The sequence below is a fragment of the Pseudochaenichthys georgianus genome, chromosome 19, assembly GCF_902827115.2.
Source record: "Pseudochaenichthys georgianus chromosome 19, fPseGeo1.2, whole genome shotgun sequence".
Classification (NCBI taxonomy): domain Eukaryota; kingdom Metazoa; phylum Chordata; class Actinopteri; order Perciformes; family Channichthyidae; genus Pseudochaenichthys; species Pseudochaenichthys georgianus.
Window position 1 is genome coordinate 22250300 of NC_047521.1, and position 16490 is coordinate 22266789.

Here is a 16490-nt window from a genome sequence, read left to right on the forward strand (position 1 = left end):
CTATACTTTACAAGCCATTTTTGAACTGGGGCTATTTTCGACAACTGCACTCAGCCATTTTTACGACACTCTGCCGCTTAAATCAATTACGACGAGCAGCACTGGCGTAGAGACATCAGCAGTAATAACCCATGAGGCTGTGGGTCTCTGAGAGTGTTGATTACAGAATAAAAGTAGCTGCAAATGAGACCAAGGTCGGACTCACACTGTCAAATGAAGCATCCAGAGAAACAAAGTCTGAAAAGTCAACCTCATTTAAAGCTGCGGAGGGTTTTTTTGTCTTCAGGGAAAATGCAGATCACTGCGTATTAGAATGACATGCCCGCCTGTCTTCGCTCGCTGCTCCCAACGTCAACAACCTGCTGCTCCTTTAATGAGGTTGAATTGGGCTTTTTCTTTAGGCAGGTCTAATTCTCTCTTCATAGAGGCAACACAGCTTCATTAATATTGGTGTCACTGCCTGAGTTTATGCCTTCAACCCTCTCATTTGTCTTTATGTGTATAGTTGTGTTGTTGTGTGTGTCTATCCTGCCTCAGGGCAATCTCACTCTGTATCACTGCAGTGCTGCGTATCATTAAAGAACCATGAAGCATAACAGGAATAACAACTTCACTACATGTGTTATCAGAAATGTAATTTTATATGAATTGTTGCAATCTAGAAACAGGGTCCTACCATTTAATAAGGTATGGCAGAAACTCTTGTGCACCAGTCAATACGATACAAATAAATAATGAGTTAAATCCCAGATCAATTGTTAAAGTTATGCTCATTTTCAATTTCGGATTTCTATTTGTATTACATGTCTACATGAAAATATTCTCTGCATGGATTGTAATGTTATGATAAATGTCTGATTCCTTGTTTTTTGTCTTGACACTTGACTGCAAAGTACTGCATTTTTACATAGTATCATATCCCAATGTTCTAAGAGTGGGTTCTCTTTGATTTTTCCAGCTGGACCCAGACAACACCGGTTTCATCGCAGTGGAGAACTTCACCAGCTTGGTGGAGCACCATGAGCTGCAGCTGGACCCGTCCAAACTGGACATGCTGTTAGCGCTGGTCCAGAGCAATGAGGAGGGGCAGGTGTGCTACCAGGAGCTCATCGAGCTGGTGAGTGGAGACCTCACACAGATCTGGAGACAGATAGCGATGCAGGGGGAGTCGCTGGAGGCATTCCATGTCCCGCAGCACACACCCATATTTCCCCACTTTCCGAAAGGTTACAGAATTGATTCAGGCAGAGCCGGCAAGCTCTGCAGTGGCGAAAATTGACTCGGGTTGCTGTCCTGCAAAAGAGGGATCAATCTGTCCGGTTAATGTGTCGGTAAATCCAGGCACTTAACCTCACAAGCCGTGCACAGCAAGTACTAGAAAACACCGAGCTGGAAGGACCACAGTATTAAAGCAATACATTTTCTTGATGTGATTGAAATATTGTAACATGTAGTTTTTTGAATATACTGTGGTTAAAACAGCCTGCATGTGTACTTCTTTATTTGCCAAAAGTTGTAGTCCTTTGCCTCTGCTTTGAAACAGCAAGGCTCTTTATTATCTGCCTCCTTTTGGTCTTCATTCATCCTTCTCCTTTATGGGTTACCAATTCTTAAATAGAAACTCTCTGTATATGCTGATTCTCTACATTGCTTGTGGCACATTTTGTGTAAGTAAGCTAAGTGTGAGCATCATCAAGGTTAGATCAATTCAATTCCTGCATCTTTGCACTTCCTTCCTCTTTTTCATCTTTCTCCCTTTCGTGTTGTGCTGCTCGTGGTTTGAAATAACATGAGGCCACTCGTAGCAGCCGGTCATGTTTCTGAAGTCTGTGCCACTCGAAAGGAATTTGTTTTGGTTTGCTTCGTCAGTACAGCTATGTTCCTCCACCATTCTTAAAGCATTTTCTTTTCAGTGCCTGCTCATCTTCCCTCCCTTCCTCACGCAAATGTAATAACCCACCCTACTCTTTTTTTCTAACCTGCCTTTTTGAACCATCTCATCCCATTTCCCTCTTTCATTCTACAGACGTGAGCATATGTTAGGTGGAAGGAAAAAAAATGCCTCGCCTCCAAAAGCATCAGGGAAACACTTTTAAAATTGCCCATCAGCCAAATGCAAATTGCCTTCGATTAGCCCAGCATTGGTAGTAGCAGGAAGTAATCTGAGGTCATTTGAGAACGCCCAGACTCACACAGCTATCGACCCTCAGGTCTGATTTTAAAGATTCGTCTGATACACACGTGAACCCACATGCTTCCTATTGGCATATATTCAAACGCTTTCAATCATTTGATTAATAATTAAAGCAGCTGCACACCTCCGCTCTGTCTGTCTCACTTCTCCTCTCCCCAAGGCTCTTATTCTAACACATGAGCGCTGCCAGTATGGATTTGCTGACTAATTTAGAGGATATTCAAATGTTGATGTGACTCTGGCCCTCCCGTCTCGCAGCATGTGGTGCGTGAACTCAGCAGGTTGTCTAGCACGAGCCCCAGGCTGCAGCTGGGAAAGTGGCACATGTAGCAAGACATTTTCAACCAGGTCATCAACGAATACCCCCGGCCTTTTTTCTCTCCTCCCTTCTTTTCTTCCTTCTTCTCTTTTACTTTTATTATTTGTACCTCTCAAGCCCACGTTGGCTGTTTTTGTCCGTGTCTTCTTCCCTCTCCATCTGCATTCACAATTCAGTATCTCATTCAGATTTACGAGAAGCCCTCCGCAGTGTGTGACAGATGACAGGCGTGTTTTGATTTGGAAAGTTCAATGCTGCCATTATATCAGTCAGTGCCTGAAGTGCGGCGTCTGTATTGATTTGTGGTCCGGCCTCGATGGAAATAGGAGCTCCCCTGTGCCGTTTAAAATGGACACGGCAAGAATGCGTGTGCATGCTCAGTCTATGCCTTTTTGATGCAATTAAAAGATACTTCAAACCTTGGAATAACTCATGAATTAGTATCTGATGGACATTGTTAAGTGCAGCAAGAAAAGAAGACCAAAAATTACAACCTGTAAGCATCAATAGCGTGTGTGTGTGTGTGTGTGTGTGTGTGTGTGTGTGTGTGTGTGTGTGTGTGTGTGTGTGTGTGTGTGTGTGTGTGTGTGTGTGTGTGTGTGTGTATCTGCGCGCGCTCAGTCAATGCCTTGTTGGTGTTTCAGCCAACAAGCTCTCTTTTGTGTTTCTTAACGTGTATTCAACATTTTTTATGATTTGTTGTTCGACATTCATTCAGCTTGAATCCACGCTGACCTCGGTGGGTGTTAATATGTTTGTATCGCACCGTTTGGCAACAGCTTCTCTGTTTTGTGTGTGTGTGTGTGTGTGTGTGTGTATATATCTTTCATGCAGGGCAATCTCAGCCAGAGAACTCCATCAGTTCTGCCAGAGGGGTGAATAAGTAAAGCTCTGCTAAAACCTCTCTTGGGAAACTGTACACACACACACACACACACACACACACACACACTTACAAAGAGTTTGTATCTGACTACTAATCCTGCACAACATCCCACATAGCAACAGAAACGCAGGCAGTGACACGTTTATGCACAACTGCACTCCGATTTTTCTGATGCAGGAGGCTGAAAGACACAGGTGGCAAAGTTCACACATGGTGGGATTGAAAGGGGAGTGCTTTGATATACGAGCATCTGTTAGTGACGTTAAGGTAACCTGAAGATATATTCCTGCAAGTATTGACTCCTACGATCATGTAGCAGCTGTGTAACTGAAGAAGTGTGTCTTTGTTTTCCTTCGGGTGGTAATTTGGCTAATGTTCGACTCTGATCCAAAATGGCTGCCATGGTTAATTACACGGGTAGAGGGTGTATTTTAGAGATTATGGCGGGGGATTCTCTTTGTTCAGGTTAGAGGATTTGAAGACTGTTGCTTTGTGCTTCATTTTTACCGTACTGCCTAAATGCTGCTCTTCCATTTCCTGTTCCTTCAGGAGATTAAGTTGGATAATATGTTCTAAAATGTTCCGCTTGCTACTGAATGAGTCTGGTCACATGTCAAGCAGTATTTATACGGAGAGCACTTCCAGAAAGCAGAAGTTCACTTACAGTCCCAGGCAAGAAACACTCTGTCGTTGATATACAGTGTTTTCAAGTTTTCAAGTCATTTAAAGTCACATTAAGTGCCCAGAGTGCATCAGTCTCCAGGGAAACAGATGCTACCGTACCTACACATCCCACACCAAACCCCTGTCAAGGCTTTCTGTTTTAGATGGATTGCCTGATAAAAAATGATGCACTTTGCTAAAGTGTCATGGGCAAAAGGTTTGTGGGGGTTTTTTACCGCTAGAGTTTTAGAACCACAATGATTAAACCATGAAGAAAGGCTGTGGCCGCAAACTGCTGAGGGGAAAATAAAGGTTGGGTTTTATTTTAAAAGAATTTGGGCAAGAAAGAACGTGAGTATCTGGGTCAGGGTAGAATCAGCGATGCACAGTGATTTAGATTCTGCTGAGGAAGTGTGTATGTGTCAGAGAGAGAGGAAGGTAGAGGGGGATTTGGTCATCTCAATGACTCAATGAAATGAGATAGTAAACGGCGGTAGTGACACTGTTAGTCAGCTGGCGGTGAATCACTTAGCTCGGTGAATAACGGTACATTATTTATCATGTGTGCTAAGGCATGTGAGTGAAAGATGGTCGCCTCCATAAACTGAGCAATATCAGAATCATTTATGGATTTTATTTGTGTCTTCCATGCAGACGCAGGATTGGCCTTTGAAGCAGGTTTTCTTTTTTTAAATATATAATTATTACTAATGAGTATTGAGCTGTAGGTATTGACCATGTGGTGTGGCTAATTAATCCATCAAGGACAATTGACTGGAACTGAGAGCAGCACTTACTGTAGGCAGGACACCAAGAGGAGGAGGATGGACTCTTGCTGTTTGACACACACACACACGCGCACACACACACACACACACACACACACACACACACACACACACACACACACACACACACACACACACACACACACACACACACACACACACACACACACACACACACACACACACACACACACACACACAGTTCTGTCAGTTTGGCCCATTCAGCCGCCCCTAAATGGGAATACTATCTTTATTCCCATGCTCTTAGCCTCAGCATAAATTATTCCCTGGCAGATGTTGCCTTGTCAGGAAACTTCCACCGTTACCGAAGCACAGGTCAGAGGCAGGGGCGCCATAAGGGGGTGAAAAGTTAGGACGATTCTAAGGGCCCGTGACTGATAGGGGCCCCAAAAATTGTAGAACATTAAGAAAACATTTTCAAGTAACCTTTCATCAATCATAAATAATTAACATTAATATAACATTATTGATAATGTACTCACTAAACTTACGATTCATTTCACCTTTTTTGTTCAAAAAGTTAATTATCCAAAGCATCGAACACCCCCCTCTATTTACATGTAATGGTTTGGTCCTGTCTCCAAACGCTGTGCGGCACCGCATTTTCTAGCAGAGTGAGAGCATGTGAGGCAGGGATGCGAGTACTTACGTGTGTATGATGTCTCAACGACTAACAAAGTCAGGCTTTCAAAAAAGAAAAGAAAGGAGAGAAAGACAAGAGAGTTTTGCTCTGATTTAGCACCACCATCAGGCCTTTTCATTTTCATTTCCATTTCCGTTATGTTGTCCATTTACACTTTAATACTCGCTTATTTTGTAGTTGGTATGTATATTTAATTAGAAAATCTGCTGCTTATGTTATGTTATAAATGATAATATTGGTGTTAATGTTCACTTTATTTTAATTTAAGAGGTCATGTATATTTAAGTTATACTTATTTTGATTTTTTAATGTTCCATTCAAAAATGTTATTAAAAAGGCATGTCCACCATAAAAGATGACTATTGAGTTATATTGTCAGGAATGTTAGTGTTATATTAAATAGTGAATTCCACTGCAGCAGAATGTTGCAGTAGAATTTGCAGTCTGCACAGTGTTATATTTTCACAGCTCAGTGTCAGTAAATATTGTGCAGTTAGTATTGGACTAAGATAGATGAAAGCCTGTACAGATAGAGATATTTAAAGCATAAATGAGTCAGTTGGGTTCTGGAGGTGTGGTTACAGCAATTGTGCTTGGTTTGCGTGGCCTGTGTCTGGTGGTGGGGCCCAATGTGATATATTTTCATGGGGCCCAAAATCCCTGGGCGCCCCTGGTCAGAGGTTGTACTCCCTTTTTTTGTGGTGACATGTGGATTTCCCCCCTCCCCCTCCCCCCCCATGCACCTTGCTCTCCGTTACTCATCTCATGTTTCCGCTGCTCGTGTGCCTTATTGTCTGTTCGCCCGTCTCTCTCCTAATGTCGTCGCTTCAAAAGGCGGCTAATGCTCTCTTTAGAGGCGCCGGTCCTGCATGTCAGAGTGAAAGCTATGCTTAGCCGCGTCTCATGGGAACATGTTTTCACAGAGGTGCTATGAAAGGGAGAGAATGCAGCGCGAGGTGGAGAGACAGCAGGTGCTGTTACCGAGCCAAAAGCAGATGAAATAAGACTCGGAAACACAAACTCTAAGATGAAAGCCAACAGAGGAAGGAAACACAATTATATTTACCTACGCTTCCTCTTTCTCACTGTGGATTATATGAAGATATTTAGAAGTGAGAGGCGATGTCTCCGGTGACATGCAGAATCAGAGAATGGAGCTCACACATGCAGCAATCTCTCCGTCTTAATTCGCCCCTCTCCGCCTAAAGTCCCTCTCCTCCTCCTTTCACTCCCTGCCTCAAGTGTAGTATAATTGCATTTTCCAGGCCTGATTTCCATACTAAATATGCATCCCTCCATCTGTGGGAAAGCCAGCAGCCCAGCTCCACATCGTTCTGGTTATCACGCAGCAACAGGCCCTCACACTCTCACTGAACAACCACCAGCATTATTACCCACACAGTCAGGGCAGTTACCACTTCCTGTTTCCAAAAGGGATTAGCTCTCTTTTTTTCTGTTGTTTTTCCGGAGCGATTTCTTGAAGGGGGGGTTGGGGAATAAAACAGCAGCTCTAATTGTGTTGAAATCTGTTTCTTACTTCTTCATTATTTGCGTGATTATTTAGTCTTTTTTCGCCAGTACATTTAGCTCATTAGCCTTTATAGATATTGACCCGTAATGCATATCAATATGCCCCCTGCTGTGTCTTCATATAATGAGTCTACAAGCAGCGGCACCCGACTAATGAGTCCAGAGGAGTGAACTTTAATGGCCGCTTGTACTTCCTGCAGGTCCCCTCTGGAGGTTTTATTACATTTCATATGAAGCTGCTATATTCTCTGAGGTTGTTATTATTAGAAACCTATACAAAACGTCTGCTGTTGAAGATTCATTAGGTTAAAAACTGCATCTGTTGACCATATGTATCTGCTTCACTGCTTTTTTCTGCACACTTATCTTCATAACATGTCTCTCCTTGGGCTTGAGCAATACATAATTATAATATGAATATCGTAATAAGACATTACATATATTTAGATTTGGGATATTGTGGTATCCTAGATGTTTACTTCTTCTCGTCTAAAAGGCTGCATTACAATAAAAGTATGTACTTTCCTAGCTGTTCTGTTATTTGCTTTTACCTGCTTAGTCATAAATCCACATTACTACTGATTATTTATCAAAATTCTGTATTAATAGTTTGAAAAAGCATCACAGGTCAAACATCCAAACCGTCACATTAACACCATCTACTGATTATATATTGTGATTTATGATTTTCTTTGTATCCCAGAGCCCTTGTCACTTCACATAATAACACATTTTGATTTAGAGATAATTGCATAGTTAGCAGCTTGTCCAGAGAGGAGCTTAAATGCTTTCGCTACACAGAGACTTCAGCCGTCAAGTATTGCATTTCAGCTCTTAAAGGGGACATATCAATCAATCAATGTTTATTTATATAGCCCAATATCACAAATGCTACATTTGTCTCCGTGGACTTCACAGTGTGTACAGAATATCAGTATGACAATACGACACCCTCTGTCCTTAGACCCTCACATCGTACAAGGAAAAACTTCCAGAGAAAACCCACAGTATTATGCTCATTGTCAGGTTCATATTTATATTTTGTGCCTACTGTGACAAACTCCCTCTTGAGGGAACTTTGGGATTTTAGCCTTTGCAGACCATTTACATGCATTAAACAAACCTATCAGACTACAGGCAAAATGAAAAACCCCAAAAAGCATAACAGTAAAGTTACCAGTGAAGCATGCACGCTTGTCTTGTGTAATGGAATGCAGGCATTAACGCCAAAGAATCCCTGCTGTGGGCGAATGGTCGGACAGTATTTATACTAGTAACTCATGCGGAAAGTGCCCTCTGTGTTGTTACCCCGGCAGTTCTCTGCACCGACTGTCAAAATAGTTGCTTTGGGGTAGTTTTCATTCTATAACTCTATTAAAGAGTATCAGGAGTGGAGAGGGCCCCACTGGCCTGCAGGCTGCAGAGCTGCTGCTCACCAAGCAGACCTGGAGTCAGTGGTAACATGAATACACACACACACACACACACACACACACACACACACACACACACACACACACACACACACACACACACACACACACACCACAAACCAAAAACCACTTATATGTTGTGTTTTTCTATCGGCCCTGAATATTCAGCTGCAGTTATGTCACCTCTCATGTAGAGAAAGTGTTCACCACTTATTTATACAAGTAACATGGCTTTTATTTTAATATTCTAATAGCTACTGGGAAATATGAGGAATCAGACATTTTACTTCTAGCACTAATTTGATAGATTTATTCAGTACAATGTTTTTATCGACTACCGTCTGTCTTAATTATTGTGAAACCCGCAGTGGAAGATTTTTACTGTAATTAGTTTTAATGCTGATATATAGACAGTACAGTATAATGCTTTCAAAACTAGCGTATCTTTTAGCTCTGTGTTAAATTGTAATAATGGAGCAATTTTACGATGTGGATTAATCACTTTGTCTGAAAACAGTTCTCAGCTAAATCTTCTTCTTTCTGTTCTGAATAAGCGATTTTCATTAGTCGATATGCACAAATAAATGGATGCCAGAAACATTAAGGTCAAATTAATTAATCCATTGAATGCAGCGATGTGCAAGAAGTACAACCATTACCATTAATATAAGTACACTTTCGTTCCCCTAACCTTTTGGTTATAAAAGCAGAAGTTACATTACCCGTCTTATTTTCCCACAAGAAATCCGTACTTTATGAACGTTGGCTCGCCATCTCGGATGAGCATGAGAACGTTTTATATTTGATTGCTAAAATGAAAGATTCTACATCAGGCAATGATGAGATCTGTTCATCTTGGCGAGGTGTCTGTCCTCCAGCTGCTGACAGTAATGCTCATATAACAACTCAAGACAAGTTTATTGAATACAAATACATTGAGTCTTCCAGTAGCACCAAAACAAACACAGGGACTCAGCTGTGTGTGGATTTCTAAGTCACAAAAAACAAGTCTGTCATCTAAAAAAAAGAAATGTTGTCTATTTTGAAGATGTTTTGGGAATAAACTGCATTTCCCTCTCTTTCTAAAAGATGGCTGAGAAGATACAACCCTTGTATCTTTATATGTACATTTAGTTTAGCTTAGCTTTCCATAATGACAGGAGAACAGCATGGCTGTGTGCAAAGGTACACAATCCCCCTACTGTATCTTAAGCTCACTAATTAACACATTAGATCTCATTTGTTTAATCTGTACAGAAATTGAAGCTTAATTGCAACAATTTGTGGTGTAACAGAGGATTATCTGCCAATTATACAAGTATTTCTTCTCCTAGACCTATAAGTAACTGCCTGCCAACCTTGATCACAACCTCATGGTGGTGTTAAGGAATCAGGAAGTAAAACTATATGTATGTGTTAGTTAGCTAAAGTGTATGGATGATTGTAGGCAGATGTATTACCTTTGGTTAGCTGATTACCCCTGGTTTGTACTTTTGATGTTCATTTAAGTTAAGAGATAGCTTTATATTTAGCGTACACAGACACGAAAGTGACATCACATTTCTCATTTAACTCTCAGCAACTAAGCGCATTTCCTTAAATGTGGAACTATTTCTTTAATTCCAATGAAAATGTGTTGTGTTTCCATCGGTCTAATATGGAAAACAAGTTAATCATTCCTCTACGTTCCTTAAAACTTCAAGCAGTTGCTCACCAGATATTGCTCTGAGTAATACATGTTTCTTCATCTTTCCATCAGATGAGCAGTAAGCGCTCCAGCAGTTTCCGACGGGCCATAGCTAATGGCCGCCGCACGCTGCAGAGGGAGATCCTGCTGGACGAGACGGGGCTGGGTCTGTACAAACGCTTCGTCCGCTATGTGGCCTACGAGATCCTGCCCTGCGAGACGGACCGGCGCTGGTACTTCCACCAGAACCGCCTGTGTCCCCCGCCGGTCTTCATCGCCATCGTCACCATCGTACAGGTGAGATTCAGGACTTAGATTGTAAGTAAATCTTCATCCTGCAAAAAGAGCCATACGAATTAGACATATAACTTACCTACAGAGAACCAACAAATCGATTATTTATCAAACTAAAAACACTGAACTCACAAGACCTGGTTGACTATAAAACTATCCAAATTATGTTCATAGCCGTAAATCAACCATTACCTCATAATGTCGAGGGACTTTTCCCACGGAGCGAAAACGTACACATGTTGAGAGGAAACTGCATTTTAAAAAAAACACCCATTCAAACAAAAGATGTTCATCTGTGGAATGACTGTAATGATGAGCTGAAATACTGTGCAACTTTATCTAAACTAAAACTATTATTTAGAAACCAAATCCTGAACGGTTATGAGCAGGACCTGTGAAGTGATGCTTGCTATTTCTTGTCGTTGTAAAAGTTATTTGGTTTTGGTTGTTTTGTACAAAGAAATGATTTGTTTAAAATCATGGATGCTGATGACGATGACCTAAACTTTTATTTTCGTGAACAATGTACGCTAGAGGGGGACCAGAAACGTTTTTAAGCTTTTTCTTGCCCCTTTTGAACATGACGGAAACTATTTGACAATTTAATGGAACGTGTTTTGATTTTTCACGTTTTTTTTGTTTCTAACATGTTCAATAAATTGACTAATAAATACAAAAATAAGACAATAAACTGAACTGTTCTACCGATTCAAATATTCCTCAAACATGTGCTGCAAAATGTTACTTGAGCATGTGCTACTAACCCACAACCCTGGATTTAGTCTGTTCTCTTGGCTTAGTCGTTCGCTTCAGACCCGCTGAGGAGATTTCCTGCCTTTGATCACACGCTTTTACTGCGAGCTCGATATGAGCTGGTAACACATTTGGGAGTCAGAGGCTTAGTGGGTGCCTTTAATGCCCTTCCTCCAAGCTGAAACCCTCACTCTGCTTGCATGGCGGGAATTCTTCAGTCACTAATTTAGAAACTTTAAAAAACCAGGTCAGTAAGCACCCTGCCCACCACAGTGGCAATAAATGACCTATTATTATATTCATTTGGAGACAACCTCCAACACAGAAGCCCTCACGGACCTCTGTTAAATGGTCGAGGATTACGTCGCTAAAATAACCTAACTTCCTCATTCCCCCTGAAATCATCCTAATTCAGAGGAAAGAAAGCCAAGTGCTTTTACAGTGCCTCTGAATGGTCTGTAATGACAATGACAATGTGATAATAACGGTTCACATTCATTTAACTCACAGAGACAATGAATCATTATTCTATGAAAAGAAATGAATGGAATTGAACCAGATGTGCCATATTTTTCATTCCGCCGGCGGTATTTGTCTGCTCAAGACTAATAAGCATCAGCCGAGGAATACAGAAAAAACGTCATGAATCTTTCATTAAGCACAATGGGTTTTATTTGTGCATGTTTGTGGCGGCAGTCTGCAGAGGGAACGTGTAATTGGTATGTCAGCAAGAAGTGACAGTTTGGTGTCATTCCTGTTTTCTGCAGATCATCGTGTTCATGTGCTACGGCATCATGCTGAACAAGTGGGTTCTGCAGACCTACCAGCCCGACTTCATGAAGAGTCCTCTGGTCTACCACCCCGGACACCGAGCTCAAGTGTGGCGCTTCTTCAGCTACATGTTCATGCACGTTGGGTACGAGCCTCGCCTTATCTCATGTCAACAGCTGTACTAGCAACAAATGAGAGGAGAGGCCGACATTTTTAAACACCAGCTAAAGACACATCTTTTTGGATTAGCTTTTTATTAGCAACCCCCCACTTTAAATGTTCTTTTAGTCTTTATTATTTACCTACTTTTATATTGCTTTATTTATTTTATTTCTGTCACTTTGTTTTATGGGGTTTTATATTGTTGCATCGATTCAGTTGTCTTGCGTCTTATCCGTCAGAGAGAAATCATTATTTATTTGATTTGTATCCTTGTGTCTATTAACCTGATAAAATGTTATATTTTGCTGCATGTACCTTTTAAAGTTCATAACGAATAATCTGAGGGTAATTTCTTGTTGTTTATTTTTAGCTTGTGATGTGTCATTTTGTAAAGCACTTTGAAATGTGTTTGAATGATGTATGAAAAGTGCTATTTAAATAAAGCTTTATTATTAAATGTCTTTATTTATCCTATTTCTTTGTTTCCCCTCAGTTTGGAGCAGCTGGGGTTCAATGCTTTACTGCAGCTGATGATTGGCGTTCCTTTGGAGATGGTCCATGGCATATTACGGATAAGTCTTCTATACATGGCAGGAGTGCTGGCCGGTGAGTGTCTTTTAAAACACGTGTATTATATTAACTGGTGGTTCCTAATGTCTGGTTCACACTGCACAGATAACACCTGATTTTAAACTCTCAATTTTGGGAGATCCCCGCAAAAAATCTGAGGAGAATTGGCACTTGAGCTCTTTGAATGAACTGCTTTAGATGCATTGCAGAAGCATCCCAGATATCTAACTGTTTAAATATCTCTGGAGGTAAAGATTGGTCCACTGCAACAATCGGAATACATGTTGTTCTTCCACCCAAAGGACACATCTTATAAATAGTAAAGATGTGTGGAAACTACAAGGAAGGTTCTGCGGATTCCTCGAGGAAATAGAAATACCTTGTACATGGTGTTACATCATTTCCCCTGTCACTTCTTTCATGTAGTTTGGAGAACAGAAATACTCATCGGGGATTCCTCCTGGTGAAAGATCTTGTAGTGTGTGTGACCCGGTGTGTTTCGGGTCAGTGATGTAGTGTGAAAACCACGACAACTTCAAGACTCTCGATTACAAGGCAGCACGTTGTGTAGTGTGAGAAGTACATAGATCTGACGTGGAGTGTGAACTCGGCATAAAGTGTGTGCTGCTTTACTGTGTGATGCCTTAAGACCAACGCCTAGGGAACCAGACTTACACTTATTTAACCGTACATTTGTAACAATATTTCAACACAGAAACATGAACAGCAATACATAATGTAAACATATCAAAATTAAAGAAATGGTGTAGCTAAGATTAGTGACACGACAGTTCCATTTCTTAACAACACGAAAGAAGTATGTTTAAATTTTTTAAATACTTATTTTGGTTCCTAACAAAACAGCCATCACTGATTTTAAATATGTATCAGAAATGTGCGGTGTCACCTTTGGCTAAAATGTTTATATGTGTCGTGTGAGTGTACGTTTGGTAGAAGAAACACTGGTGTAAACTGTGCAGTGAAGTAGCACAGAGTTTATATTTATACTAGCGAATGTTTTGACAGTTTGGGATGATCTGCAGTGCAATATGCTCTCACTTTCTAAAGCAATATCATAAAGAAAAGACGGTTTATTGTCTGTTCTCCTGCAGTGTGTGAGTGTTTTCAGTCCGCTGTAGATCTCTCCTGATCAGAAAGATGCTACGTTTTTTGCTTTGTTGGTCATCATTTATCAACTTAAAGGTCTTATATTTGCTCTGGAAAAAAAACACATTTACTTGTAGCACCAAATGCTACTCCAGTGAGGCTGACATTGTTAGTGTCTTGTCCTCAAACTGGGATCGTTCTGATAATAGACACGGCTCCGGCGAGTGGCCCAACACTTAAAAAAAAAAAATCCAAGTCACCAAACTTAAATGCAGCGACTCGAGGTGCCCAGAGGTCGGGCTGCAGCCAAGTCTTTGTTGACAGAAAACCTCACTCACTTTCATCCTCCTGTTCATCCCGCCTGTTAGAACATTGGACGTTCTAACTCCTACTGATTCTTGCTGCATTTTTTTGCTGTTAATGCCGATTTTCATAAGTCAACACTTGCTTAAACCTCTTCCCCCTTTCATCTTCCCTGGGAACAATTAGCGTCTTGGATCTCGTAAATCTCTTGCTAACATCATTTCATTACTGCCGAGAGCAAAACCCCTAATTCATATCGAGTTACATCTGTTCATATTCAGCAACCTGATTTTTCGGCTTGTACGCGACTAAAAATCCCAATTTTGTATTCCTGTTCTGTCTTTAAAGCTGCTCAAAGCTCTCCATTCTGTGTAGAAGTCACACTCACACTTTTAACACTCTGATTTATTGTAGCTTTGATTTATTTTAGCAATGATGAGAGAGAAAGCAAACTTGAAAGGGGGCAGAAGTGGCGTGGAGTGAAGCAGGGTTTCTCTCTGGGGAATTAGCCTAAGTGCAGTTTGAGATTTGCGCTGCGAGGAGATGATGATATTGGTACCCCCAGAGCCCCGAGTTGAACTGAATTCATTCGAGTTGCTATGCTGGAGTCACACTATCAAAAAATAAATGTGTGTAGTACTGAAGTGTGAATCTGGGATTACATTTGAATCTTAGTGTATTTCCTTTCAACACGATATAATAAATCTGCTCCTCTCTAAACAGTGAGGAACGGCTGAGCCGCCTCACGGTCACAAGATGACGAACGACTACAAGCAGCGTAATAATTTCCCCTTCCGACTCTGGGTGATGGAGTGGAAACGGGAGCTGTACTGGCACACGCTGTTGTCATCTTTTGGGGAAGTAGTCCACTGGAAAGCAGGTCGCAAAGTGAACCTGTGTGTTTTGGGTTTTGGAGGCGGGTGATGGCTGTTTGGTGGGGAGTAAAGAGACTGCAGTGTTGCACTCAGGTGTTCAAAAGAAACTCAGTCAGTCGTAAGGAACACTGCTGGTGAGGATGACATTGAGGCAGAGAGACATAATGAATTTGCGGTGCTTAAAACTGGCCTTTTACTGTTAATTCATTCGTTTTTTAAAAGGAGTTTAAGGACCTGATTTGAAGACTTCACCGAGTTATTTGACTGAATCAGGCTAAGGTGTAAACATTTAAAATGACATGTTTGTTTGCATTTTCTGCTGTAGACTTAACAGGAGAGGGCATATTTGACCGTCACATTAGGAAAAGCTGTCACTTCTTCGTCTATTATTTGCAAGTCTTCATTTTAAAGCTCTAAAAAAAATGTTTATATTCATGCAGTCTTATTCTCGCTCATGACTTCAATCATGTGGGCTGTTGCTATCAGCTCTGGCGCGCATGTTGCTTGTTATTTTTTTAGGGCAGCAGTGCTTTCAGGTTATAGCTGCACTCGGTGGGTGCGTTTATGGGGCGACGCGCTGCAGGTATTGTTCCTTTATGTGCGTGCTCCACAATATTTCCTCACTGCAGGGCCTGCTCTCTTTTGGAAGATGTTTAAAACTCGGAAAGTATAACATCGTTCTAACAGATTTTTATATATCAAATGTGTGAACTTGCATCTCTGCAGTCCTCATCCTGATTATAATGGATTCTGAAACGTCATATAAAGGATTAATTAGTCCCACAAAATACAAGGTTCTAATCTGTGTGGGTCGGATGGTATTATCGAAGTATTTGTAAGCTGAAATAAAGTTGTCCTTTCTGTCCTTGGATGTGTGCTGACAAAAGGAACACTTCTGTAATTATTTTCCCGATGCCGCCGTTTAGAAATCACCTCCTTGTTATTTTCTCACTTTGCTCCGCCGCACTCACAGCAGATGAAAAGCTCCACATAAAGGTAAAGGAAAAGGCACATTTGTCAAAACAGAGGAATGTAAAGTGTTGAGTTATGTTCAACATTTCAGTCCAGATCGAGTTTAAAGAAAAAAGCGGCATCTATTCTCTTTTCTTTCTCCTCTCTCTTCTGGGTCGTCTCCCTCGGGGCCAGCAGCTCTTTCAGCTTCTTCAGGTGCTTCAGGACATCAACAGGTGCCACCGCATCATGTTTTCTCCTCGTAGCCCCGTGTGAGCCCCAGGCTGTCTACCTCCTCTAACACTAGCTTACATCTGAACATCCACATCCTCCAGCAGGCTTGAGTCTGCTGTCTCTTCTCGTCCCTCTCAGCTAAGATATCAGTGTGTTGTGAGTTTTAGTGTTGATATACGATACCGTGATTTTTCTCTCCTGCTTTCTGTTCTGTCACATTGAACATTGCATCGACTAACTTTGAATCATCTGTTTTTTTATATATCAACAGATTCTAGTGGTTAAACAAATGTTTTACTGTCTTAC

The 16490-nt window shown here is 41.2% G+C and overlaps 1 protein-coding gene across 2 annotated transcripts in view; it reads left to right on the forward strand.

The window, feature by feature from the left end:
• rhbdl1 (rhomboid, veinlet-like 1 (Drosophila)) overlaps positions 1-16490 on the forward strand; it is a 46052-nt gene that overhangs the window by 7014 nt on the left and 22548 nt on the right. For both annotated transcript variants that reach the window (XM_034106736.1, XM_034106735.1), the window contains exons 2-5: positions 959-1117; positions 10237-10461; positions 11979-12127; positions 12638-12750. In XM_034106736.1, the coding sequence (XP_033962627.1) occupies positions 959-1117; positions 10237-10461; positions 11979-12127; positions 12638-12750 (646 nt within the window). The remainder of the gene's footprint in view (positions 1-958; positions 1118-10236; positions 10462-11978; positions 12128-12637; positions 12751-16490) is intronic.